Below are 13,305 nucleotides of genomic sequence, written 5' to 3' on the forward strand. Positions count from 1 at the left end.
GTCAGCTAAACTTTTCCATTCTCAAAACCACAAGCATTCAAGCATTTATGAGGAGTCCAGGGGGGATTTTTTTCTTTTTTTAACATGGAAAAAATTATAGTGAATTTCCATTTGAAAAGTTCTAGTGACTGAGTGGTAGGGCAGATTCTCTGCCTCCCCTGAGGGAAAAAGGGGTTAACACATTCTTGGGCTATGGAAGAGCTTCACATCTGCAAAGGCTGAACAGAAGAATGTCTCTATTCAGCATGGATTGATGATGCTGTGGTCATGGCCAAAATGCCCCATGGAGCTTCTCTATCCAGAAAAAGTCCTTGATAAACTTAAACAGAAAGGAGCACACAGCTGAGTCTCACTTTAAAAAAAGAGAGACAATACATTATGTTTGGAAGAAGAGTTCCTCCTTCAGAGATCAAACTAGCTCGGTGTTAGGAAGGGTTTTGACTGGGTAATAACTGCAGTTAGTTCTAGAAGGTAAGAGACCTAGAAAATTGAAGTATTTCCTTTTTTTTTTCAGTCCAGTGGGGATTGTGAGAACCTCCATGCTCGCCGCAAGAATTCATAGTTTTTCTAAATGTGCCCTCTGCCTTAAGCCTGAGAATATTACTCCTCTGTCATAAAAATGTGGTGCTTTTCTTAAAAAAAGTAATAATTACACTTCACACCTCTTCAGCAGATGTTTCAACCTCCCTGGAGAGTCAGTCAATACTAAGTTGCAACTCATGGCTCAGAAACACTTGCAAATAGCAGTTATGTTCTGTATTTGATAGTGACTCTTGATGTGGAATTCAGAGCACACAGATGAGAAAATTAGCTAAATTAAGTTTGAAGAAGACCTTCCTGAGGATCCCTGTGGTGGAAATTAAAATTTAAATTTTGCTGATAATTTGTGAGTGTAGCATACCAGCATTTAGCCACAACATGGAGGATGATTTCTTCGTTAATCTGATTTTAAACTGGAAAAGTACTTAAAACTATTGAAGCAAATTATTCCACATTTGCTTTGATCACACAAAACATGATTCTGATATTCAGAGTACTGATGAGTATGATCTGGCTGCACTACACTCCTATAGTCATTGATGAGACCATTGTGTTCTAGAGAATACCTGGATATGATACAGTATATCCTACCAGTGTATGACTTTGCTCAGCAAAAAACTGCTAAATCCTTTACAAAAGAATGTTTAATGAAAACTTAACAACTTATAGAAATAACTTGATCTACTTATACTAAATAGTACATGCATAAATTAAGGACATCTATTTAAACATTCTTTACAGTACTGAAAATTTTCTGGCTTTACTAATTGGTATTAAAGTGGGGGAAATAACTCCTTTTAACACCAATAAAATAATTCCTGGCAAATTTACTTTGAAAAGGCAGCAGAGTTTTGCAAGGAAAAAAAAACTCTGTCTCCTTTCACCAGTCACATACATGCTCACTACTCTTAGCTAAAGTCAATGAAGAGTGAGAATGTCCAGCCTAAAAACAAAAGGTTGTCTAAAAAGTCTTCTCCAAGAGCAAGACAAGTAACCTAGGAAGAATACAAGAAATTAATTTTTTTTCTGATAATTTTATTTTCATATTAACATTTTTGAAAATATTTAACAGTTTTGAAAATCTAAAAGACAGAAATAGTTTATTTTAAAGAGAAGATATTTATCACATATTCCCTAAGAAATTAATAGAATGTAGTATAAATAGTAAACCAGTAAAATTCTGCCTTTAAACAACATCCATGCTGTTTCCAGTAACTCCAAAGAAGTATAACAGAAGGACTATAATGGATTTTCAGACAGACATACAATTCTTCCTTCTTTCAGATTAATTTAAAAATTTGTCACAAACAGATCTAGCATTAAAAATGGAACACTTTTTATTTTACTTGCACTTTCAGTCTAGACTAAAGTGGTCCCTGTCTGGCAAAGCACCACAGAATGCACCTAACTATAAGAACCCAAGAAGACCTTTGAAAGCCACTTCTCTGGTGATTTGCTAGAATGAAGTCAGAATGAGTAGTGTCCTCCTTTTCGTGATCTTTCCCCCTCATTTTTGCAATAAAGGTAACAGCCTGTACAACAGAAAAACTTTGATAACAGCTTGGGGAGCTTCCTGAAAACAAAATCAGAAGAAAACTGTAGTTTAAAAGGGAATATTATGCCACTTGCTTCTGGCCAGTTACCAGGCTCCTTTCTCTCAGCAAGTCATTATTCTTAGAGTACCACAGCCAAAGCTCCACAGGCTGGCCAGTATCAGGGTAGAAACAATCGGAGTTTGCCATCCAAGGTGGCTGTGGTGAGCTGCAGTTCAAAAGAAAAGAACATATGGCTTTAATGAAGATCTTTCCAGTAAGCACAGTTTGCTTTAAAGCAACAAACCAAATGAAGATCATTAAGATGATATTTAAATAACTTCTATGTTAAGAGGTCCAGAATTCATTAAAAAAAAATAATAACCCATAGACTCTTCTCAACCAAGCTAATCTGAAAATTCCATTTCACTTAGATTTTTCTTTTCCAACTATTTTCAAATTTGTGTCAACATCCGCTAACACATCAACAGTCTGTAAAACTGAAGCATATGTTAAAACCACATAGAAATTCAAACAGAATTCACTGTGTATGACTCAAGGGGGGAATATGGAAGAAATAAGAAAATGAGCTGGAATAAATGAAGATGGAAAATACTGTGAATTAAATCAGGCATACCAACAAATACAGTCTTCTGATTTTTATTGGTGTTAAGTGTAGAGTAAGAATTTCCTTTGTAAGAAAGTATACTGAAAAATTTTATGAAGAGGCAAGTCTTGAAGATATTGCATAAAGAGTCTCCAGCTGCATTAGCTTTCTTTCACCAGGCTGAGAAAATTTCATTATAAAATAAGAGGCAATACTATTTTCTGCACTTACTCCTACAAACAAGCACTTGAAAACCCGCTGTATGTCAGAAAGGGATGATCTTCAAATGACACCACTGATTAGTTATTAAAAATTCAAGGTGTTTACTCCTTGCATATTAGGATTTACAGTTATTTCTCAGCAGTGATAAAAAAATCTCAAGGGCTGGAACCAAACAGGCATCTCAAGTTCTGACAGTTCATTTGGTTAACCTCTTGCATCCTCATTTTTCTTGATCTGTTCTTTCTTTGATACATTGACGCATTTGTTTTATTCCTCTGGATAAAGGAACTCTGTGGTCAATAAATAATTTTCTTGGGTTCATATTCCCTTCTTCAATATCTCCAATAATCAATTCTTCTGATCTCTTATAAGTGTTATTTTCTAAGACAGTGACTCATATTCCCTTATTTATTTTTTCTTACTCTCACTTACATAACCTGAAAGTATAGAATATCCAGAACCACACAATCTAATTTCTCCAACTCTACTTTTTATAGCTATCCAAGGTAATATACTTCCAAAGACTTTCAATATGTCTGTATCTAGCTCTGCAACTTACTGTTGCGTTTTTGTTTAACCCCAGTCAGCAACTAAGCACCACACAACCACTTGCTTACTCACTTGCTCTACCCTAAGCAGGATGGGGCAGAGAATCAGAAGAATAAACGTGAGAAAGAGTATGGGTTGAGATGAAGACAGTTTAACAGGACACAAAAGGAAGAAAATAACAATAATGTTAATGATAACAATAATGATGAAAGAATTATAATATACAAGCCAAGTGATGCACAATGCTCACCACTCACTGGCCGATGGCTAGACACTTCACAAGCAGATGCACTAAGCCAGCTTTCCCCTCAGTTTATATACACTTAGCATGATATCACATGGTACAGAATATCCCTTTGGCCAGTTTGAGTCATCTGTCCTGGCTGTGTCCCTCACAACTTCTCCTGCCCTTCCAGCCTTCTTGCTGGCAGAGCAGTAGAAGCTAAAAAATTCTTGACTTGGTAGAGACACGACTTGGCAACAACTGAAACATCAGTGTGTTATCAACATTATTCTCATAGTAAATCCAAAACACATCAGCTACTAGGAAGAAAATTAACTCTGTCCTTGCCAAAACCAGGACATATTGGAAAGATGATGTAAATGTAAAACACCTGAGTAGCATGTCCTTTCTAAATTTCTGTAGCCATTTATTGTGAGCACAAAAAAAGAAAAAAAAAGTCTTTATCATTATTTCATGTAATCAAAAGAAAACTAACGCAACCTGAGAAATAAGAGATTAATTCCATTTTATTATAGGAGATAATGTAGAAACTCTTTTTACCTTTCAATTTAAAATATAATAATTTTAAAGGAAATGAAGTTTTACAACACCTAAGGAGGTGATCTTGTCCATCTTCCTGCTCTAGGTGAAAATAACAAAACATCAGATGAGCTTAGATATGACTTCGTCTGGCTAAGTCTTGAAAAATTTCAATGAAATTTCCCAATTTATTCCAGTGTTTAAGTGCCTTTATAGTTGTCTTACAGTTTTTTCCCTAATGTCTGACCTGAACCTCAAAAACTGCAAGGCGTGGTCAATCCTCTTACGATAACCTCTGACAGTACTGAAAAATAGCTTTGCTTCTACCTGCTAAATGTATTCACTACGCTGCTATTGCATTCTGCTTTCAGGGACCTTCTGTTTTCATTAATCATAAAAAAATTATCTTTCTACTCTAACTAACCACCTCCACACTTCTGGCAGCACCAAACCATTCACTGAATTGTTGGCTGAACTAAAAACACCCACCTTCTGGCTTCAAGATCCCTCCTTGCTGTTCATATGCTCTAAACTGTTGTCTCTCAAGTCCTTCTTCCTGTCCCCTTTCTCTTACTTTTTCCACCTGTTTTCCCTGGCAGTTGATAAAATGAGGTTGATCTTTGACTGCATTCTCCTGAGAAGTGGTACACTCAATATCTTGAACATATATCCAATATGTTCATCCAACTCAATATCCATGAACAAAAGGAATTATATCTATATACAGAGACAGTAGTTTTTATTTAGCCCAACCAATGCTTTAAAAGCCTAACAAAAAATAAAGCAACAACTAGACAGTTAACACTCATAACACACAAAATGCCTAATTATTAAAGAAAGATTTCATAAAAATAGAGGGTTTGATGGAGTCAATTAGTCATTAGCATCCTGGGTTCTTTCAGTGTTAATGGTGATTTTCGTCCTCAGAATTAGTTCTTTCTTGAGTTATATATTTAGGCATTTTATGAGTTAATGTAAGCTAGCTCTGCTCTGGCTGAATGGTTTGAAAGCCTGTTAGCACACTAAGTTCATTTTCTGGTTTGACATTGTCAGAGACAAGCCCAAAATGCACCCTCACTAAGGATACAGCAATGAGAAGTGAAGTGGGATAAGTAGAAGCTACTGGGAGATTCAAAAGCACATTTTTGATCCAAATTCAATTGCTAATACACACTCACAGGGCGTCCAGTTTAGCCTTCAGATTTTAGAATAAATTCCTATGCCTGACAGCTGAAAAAGCATATTCACTTATGTAAGTGGCATACTTAGTATAATGACAGAATATGCTGAGTTGGAAGGGTCTCACAAGGATAACTGAGTTCAACTCCTGGTCCTGCACTGTCCCTAGGAGTCACACCATGTGTCCAAGAGCATTGTCCAAATGCTTCTTGAACTCTGCCAGATTTGTGTTATATTTTAGGCAATATAGAAATTTTAGTTAATAGTGTAATAGCAATATAAGAACAGAAGAAAGCTAATTGCAATTTGTATTAACACAGAGAATGAGTTACTAAAAATCTAGCCTGTAGGACCCTTGAAATTCTTGATTTATCACACTTAAGAGCTATTAAAATTGATTAATAGTGTTCTCAACTGTATTCAGAATCCATAGAAACCTCAATAAGATTTTTTAAATGTTTAACTTATGCCTATATTACATTTCCAAATAATGCAAGCATGTTACTTCATTCAAACCCCTCAGCTCCCAAACATGTTACTCCAAAACTATGTTAACATTATATTTGAAATCTCTATAGTAGTTAAATCAATATACTACTCACCATTAAAAAAGAAAAAAAAAACCAAAACAAAACAAACTCCCAAACTAATTACGTCTTACTATTATGTATTCAAATCTTGGCAACAGTCCTGGGAATAATTTGACCTATGTAAAGGTTTCCCATGGGACAAACACTAAAACATTATGAAATATTATAAAAGTGTGGACTATTTTCTATATTGATGGATATATGCAGGAAGAAAAGATCTTCAAGTAGGACAGAGGAGAAGATTGAAATTCTGTGCATTTTAAAGCCTTTTACAAAAAATTCAAGCTTTTAAAAGTACCTATGACATTTGGCACCAGAATGGGGAGGAGAAAAAGTCCTTGAACACAGCTCTCTTCTACTTCATGGTCTGCACAACATATTGAAGTTGATTGGATATTTAAGCTAAACCAGTGACATGAAGTGTTGGAAGTGTTGCCAGTTAACAGTATGATTTTCAAGACATTGTCTACTGCATAATTTTTTTATATTAACACAATGTATATATTTTTCTAGAATTACCTTTGGTTGGAGGGAAATTTGTTTCTGTAGAGATATCACACAAAAAAAAAAACCAAACAAAAAACAACAAAAAAAACCACAAACAAGCAAACAAAGAAAAAAAAAAAATAACAAAAACCATGTTGCAAATTAGCGACCTGGATTTTTTTAAGCCACAAACACAAATAGTTGAATTTGTATAGAAATGCATCAAACTAATACCTAATATTGTGGATTAATATTTCACACAACACACATATGCATACATATATATATATGTATATGTATACAGGGCAGGCTTCAAGACATGCTGTACTTCAGGACATAACAAGAATCAAAGCAATTTCAGCTGGTTTCTTGTTACAGGTACCTAACATCCTTTTGCTTTCTTTTAGTTAGTATAAGTATGCATAATATGCAAGTAGAGACACAGAAGTCCATTAACTGCACAGTAAAAATGTATCATCTGGCCAAAAGTCCAGTATCTAATCAGAACAGATGGGAATATACTTTTTAGGGCGTTAGTAGTTTCAGCTTTCACTATTCAAACTGTTCTATGAAAATAAGAGGCCACAAGTAGAACTAATGCACTTGAATTTTGCATTTGTTTCATAACTAGCAACAAGCAAGAGCAACAGGAAAAGGAGACATTATGGAAATGGATTTTACTATAATTTTCCTGTTCAGAAAATAGAGTCTAAAGCAACATAGAATTCAACACCTTTACTCCTGAAGATCTATAGGCTTTACCAACTCTGATTCAAGTTTAAGCCAAGAACAGAAGACATGTAAGTAGGACTTTGGAAAGATTTGCTTTCTTGAAAGATGAGTGTTTAATTTGACAGTTGCACTCTTAAGCATTCAATCAGATCAAAGTCACATGGGTTTTTTTGCAGACAGAAGACAGAAGCTTTTTTTTCTAAAGATAGCTCTCTTATTGCAGAAATTAGAATTGAGGAGAAAATATAAAAAACAGGTTGAGAGCTTTTAACCATAATTCCTTGAGGTGTATCATATGCACATAACCATATAGGGGTAAGTACATGTATTATCACTCAAGCTGAGGACTTCAGTTTTTATAGTAACTGCAGATGACATGCTCACATTTTTCCTCCCACTATGCTCAGTGCATGGATAGGGTCGATCAGTTTGAGTGTCTCTAATTCCTGTATTTGATATGCTTTCCATATCAGAGGTGGCTTGCCTATCCAGATGCAAGATCGGAGGCTACCATGAATAAGACATTAGGCAGCTGTTAAAGGACCCACTGATGATGTTTATATAGAGATGCTCTAGGTAGGCTTTTTGCCTTAAAGAGGAGAAAGTCTTTTCTAGAATTGATAGGAAGGATAATTGTATAGGAAGTCAAATTATTCAACAGATTTAAGTTGTAAGAGGAAAACAATGTCTCAAACATGGGAAGCTGGGGCTGAAGAGAGGCCAAGGAATAAAAACATTTTTCCCGACAATGTATATGTGCAGAACCCCATCAAAATAATTATGAAAATGTAACAGATCCACCACATCCAGTATTTTCACTAGCCACTGCAGTGGTTTGAAAGCAAAACAAATTAGATGCTCAAAGTCAGAGATACAATTTAATAGGAAGAAAGGAAAGAAAGTAAAATAGATGCAATAATACAAAAGACCACTGACAGAGTCAGAATACAACCTGAGCAGGGTGATGGAAGCAGTCCAGATGAGGTGGTCTTCCTGAAGCAGTGATCCCATAGAAAGCTCTGGTCCTCTAGGAATACAGTGGGTAAGGGCTGCTTGTACTGTCCCAAAACCCAGATTATATCCAGGTGAGAATGCTTGGTTCCTCCCCCTGGGCAGAGCATCTCACAGTGGGATGATGAGCCATGCAGGGGGTCCTTGATGGCCCATTAAACAGAGATAGCTCCCAGAGGGGGTTATCTATGAGTCATGCAGCAAGGCATTTGATGGGCCATTAGCAGAAGATGGCCCTGAGGGAGGGGGCTCGGGAAGAGCACTGCTCCAACAACTGGATTCAACAGTTCATTAAGATGGTGACAGAATACTTTGTGCACATCCTACACTTAAACCCAGGACAGTCACACGAAAAAATGAACAGATATGTTTAAAGACAACTAGGTATAAAAATATTCTATTCTTCCCTACAGGACTGGAATTTCAGCCTCTTCAGGACTCATTATTGCAGAGGTTTATTATTTTGCCTCTCTTCTATGCTGTCTTTAATGTAAAGCATAAGGCCACTGCCAGCAAGGTGCAGTCTGTATTCCCTATACACTTTGTAGCATGTACTGCAGTGCCTCCACTGATTACCCTACTTCCACCAAGTTTGTGGTCAGCCTAAGAGATCACCCAGGGCTACCTTCACTCAGTGCTGTCCACCCTATTTTCCCATCTTATTTCTTCAGTTTTACAACCTTTTGTCTTCCCTTATGACTCAGATTAAGTTCATCTCCTCTGGACAGATGTTCCTGGAACCTCCTGGAAAGTTTCTCTAATGCATAATACTTTTAATGTATTACCTACTTCAGCACCTGCATTTCTTTGCTGTCAGCCTTTAATAAATATTATTTCTGTACTCAATAAAAGCAAAATTCTCATCTATTTCACTTAACATGACCTTTTTATAGGCAAGTAAAATTAGTAACTCCCAATAATTCTTTTGATGTGTTAAAATTACTCAATCAGCTAGTTCTTGGACTCTTCATTACAGTTCCATTTCAAATTACGTTCACAAATCTGGAAATAATGAGTTTGATTGTGGAGGGTTTTCTGGGGTTGGTTTGGTTGGGGTTTTTTTTTTTGTTTGGTCAGGGTTTTTTGGTGGTGTTGTTGTTGTTTTGTTTGGAATTTTTTGGGGTTTTGTTGTTGTTGTTTGTTTGTTTCTTCTATCAATCCCTATATACTCTACATTTCCTTCATACTAACATATTATTTTTTTCTCAACCTAAATAACTAGGAAAAAAAATTACCAGTGAATTATTTTTTCTCTCTAGTAAATAAACTTAGTTGCCTGCTGAACATTTGTTCAAAAGGAAGTCACAGTAAATGTCTTACTGCATATCTCAGATCTAAAATTAAGAAACTCCAGACATAAAAGTTCATAAGGAAGAACTGTAACTGGAAAGATCAAAACCCAGTAAGATGGAAAAACTTATTTAATATTTTGCTAGGCTAAAGAACAGAGCAGAAGAATAAAACACATCAATACTGATAAAAGTATTCAATTTTAAAAAGGAGAAGACATTTCAAAACAAGACTGCGCCATTTATGTCAAATGCCTTCTCCCATCTGAGGTTCAGGCAAACTGTCTTACAATGCATTCAGCTTTATTTAAATTAATAAACGGGCCCCATATCTAAGGTAGGGATTTTTTTCCCCTTGGCAAAATTCCAATTTATTTCTTGGGGGCCAGGACTGTAATTAAGATATTTAATTTACAGTATACATATGTAAGCCACTTCATCAGTTGTTCTGACTTCCCATGCCAGATTACAGATGCACAGAAAGCTGACCCTTACTTCAGATTCCCTCATTATACTTCCACTAAATTAATTCCCAAATTTCCTATCAAATTAAGAGTGTTGAGGTATTTTGACTTGTTTGAAAAACAGAGCTGATGTGGGTTCAGAACACAAAGGAAATACATCTCAGACACCAAAATCTTACAGCAAGGACATTTCTAGTTTCTGAAGAATTCAATGTTCTAATCCAGCATTTTTCACAGGACCCACACCATCCTCAGTGAGATGGTGGGAGACCCCATCTTATGCCCAGTCCCAAATTACACAATAATCCACACTGGTTCTCATCAGAAGTCAAATGTTAATGTGTCTGACTGTAGTTCAGCAACACAGCAATACTTGCTTCTGCGGGAATCCACACAGAGCACAGCTAATTCATGGACAAGGGAAAAAACTTAGTCTAGACTAAGGGCTTCTGAAGGGCCACAGATAAAGTAGCACAATACTACCAATGCTTGAGACACAGTTGCTGCAGCCAACATAGGAAGGACCAAAATTTTTTCACTCATTGTGTAAGAACTGACGAGTGATGTTGATGTTTTGCTCATCAGTGATGCAATTTGTGACACTATCCTTCACACATTATTCCTCAAATTGCCAAATATGGTTCTTGGCTGCCTTGTACACAAGTTTGGCTTTCCTTGGCAAAAGCTAAATTGTGCTTGCATCAAGCCTACTGGAGTCAATAATAGATAACATTCCTTGCGGCCAGCAGAACATTTCTTGAAATGCAGTGTCCAAAACTTGCTACAGTGTCCCATGTGGTGATTCAGTGCCACTGATGTAGATTGGATAAACTACAAAAATTGATTGATGTCTGACATTCATATGTTGCCATCCCATTGAATAATGCACCTAGTGCAAAACTTGGCAACCAACAGTATGACCTTATGTGCCAATGATGCCTGTATTCCAAGAAACGGGTTTCTAATTTACCTTAATTAGAAGTACATGCTAATCACCTGAAGCTATTTCAATCTTAATTCTGTCACAGATAAAATAATTTCTATTCCTATGTCTCATTACCACTGCTAATTCTTCTTTGGTTTCCATTTTCTTTCTATTCATCAACATCAATAAGAAATTAAACACATACCATGAACATTTCCTCTGCTTTACTCCCCCTATTGGTAAAATCATGTTATAAATTAACAATGCATGTTTACATGGGCATTTAGACACAAGTTCATATCCATACGCATACATAGAGTTTTTTATTACTTTCTTCAAACTTAGATAGTTCGTTATGTATTGGTTGTGTTTCAGATAAAGAACTGGTTGTGTTTCAGATAAAGAATAGCTCAGAGCCTTTCTTACTGAGCCCAAAAAGGTTCAGAAATATGGATTTAAACAAGAGTGCTATGTTAATATTACTGTCTTTATAAATACACATCAATTTACACATAAAAACACAACAGCATTTAAAATACAGCTGGCTTGCCTCAGGATATTACACTGAGGAAGCTTAAAATGTCTTACTTCACTGGTTTATATACATAAAAACTGTAGAAGAAATAAACCTATCCATTGTTAGAGTAACCCAACCTAAACTTTTACAATTTGTTATAAATTTACAGTATCTAAACAGCCTGTAAGCATTCGGATCTGGAATTTATTTCCTTTGAGAGTTCATACTCATAGTCAGCACTTCTTTGTTCTCTGATAAAAAAGTTGAACAGTTTCGATGTTCCGCAATGAAGCCATGCTCCCGTTGGAGATGAGAGGAAAGTCACCAGCAACTACAGAGAGCTGGGGTTTTGTGGTTTTTGTACCACCTACAAAGATTACCACGTCTACTTTAGGTATTCATCTTGACTGCTTCATCTGTTTCTTAGTCATAAAAAGAGAATCACAGAGCTTTAAAATCATGCAGAGATTGAGATTTGGAATAGGAATGGTACAAAAATATATTCGATTGTAAGAATAAAGAAAGACTAAGGAGCAGATTCTCATTCCTAACCAGATTAAAACTGGATAATTCTACTGGTTTCCATGTTGTAACTCCACTTTTTCATTGCTTTGACTTGTATTATAGTCAGTTACATCTCAAATGTAACAATGTAACAAACCTGCAAATGGTCCTTCTACCAAAAAATTTCACCACAGAATTCATTGTTGATGGTCACGTTACCTGTCCATAAAACAGCATAAGAAAAGTAAGCACTTGAAAAAGGAATCCAGAGCAGCACACAGAGTAGGAAGATGTTTGCCAACAGAGACAACAGAGGAACAAGGAAATCACAGAAATGTCTTAACTGCCATCCTTTCCCAGGGTTTGGCTCCTTACCCAGGATGAGGCAGTGGGAAGCTCACTTCACTCAGGATTCATGGTCTAGAACATGTTCCTGAAAATGGTTTTTATGGCCTGCATCGCTGTACCTATTGGCTGATTACTGCATTCATTCAAAGATTTTTTTTCTTTTAGCTTTTGAATGTTTTATTTCATATTCACTTCATATATACACATTTGTGTCTGTGTATGTGTATGTTTATACACTTCAAACAGATAACACTTTTACACCAGGACCTACATGGTTTTGGGTACTATCAAAGAACTGATGCTGCACAAGAGGAGCTGACTCCAGGAAGGGAACCTCCAGTAGAAGTTATGGCATGTGGCTGCAGTTACGCGCAGGACTTGGCAGTGTCATTCATTTCCAGATGAACTAAATAATAACCTGCACTAACATTTCACCACGAAGTAAGCATAGAACATGGAATGAAGGAGTATTCTAGATCAAGAAACGTTTATCTGTTTCATATATGATCAAGATCCATTCTGCAATTAAAATTTTCTATCCCCAAACTTCCAGCTAGAAGTCTGTTCCAGGTCATCCCATATTTGATTGCTAAGCAGGAAACTAGGAAAGAGATTTCAAGTTTTTCCATGGTTGTTGTTTCTCAGGAATACTTTTTGAAAAGCATTTCATGGATAGACTAGAGAATTCTACTAAGAATTCCACATTATCTCAGGATTTCAGGCAAGTCTGCCTTCTCCATAGCTCTCTATCTCAAGTTCTGTACAGCAGACAAAAATTTGCACAATCAGAAGACAGTTGCTAATCAGGCTGCTGATTTTTTCAGCCACATACCCACTTTTAATGTGGATCATTGTAATAAAGGTGTTGTCATAATTACAGCTCATGGAAGGCCATCTTTCTGTCAGATTGCTGCCCATTTGCCCAGAGAGATTGTGGAGCCTCCATTCTTGGTGATATCCGAATGCTGACTGGACATGGGTCTGAGCAACCTGCTGCAGGTGGCCCAGCTTGAGCAGAGGGGTTGGACTGGATGACCTCAAGCAGTC

The 13,305-nt window shown here is 36.3% G+C and overlaps 1 protein-coding gene across 1 annotated transcript in view; it reads right to left on the minus strand.

Moving 5' to 3' along the window:
* Window positions 1–1,718: 1,718 nt before the first annotated feature.
* The window catches only part of WDR27 (WD repeat domain 27), a 96,879-nt gene continuing 85,292 nt past the window's right edge, over window positions 1,719–13,305 (minus strand). Inside the window, 1 exon segment of the mRNA XM_066180427.1 lies at window positions 1,719–2,301. Coding sequence (XP_066036524.1) covers window positions 2,254–2,301 — 48 coding nt within the window. The 3' untranslated portion in view covers window positions 1,719–2,253.

This window comes from Chamaea fasciata, unplaced genomic scaffold, assembly GCF_029207755.1.
Source record: "Chamaea fasciata isolate MVZ Bird 193981 ecotype frontalis unplaced genomic scaffold, bChaFas1.0.hap1 SCAF_3, whole genome shotgun sequence".
Taxonomy (NCBI): domain Eukaryota; kingdom Metazoa; phylum Chordata; class Aves; order Passeriformes; family Sylviidae; genus Chamaea; species Chamaea fasciata.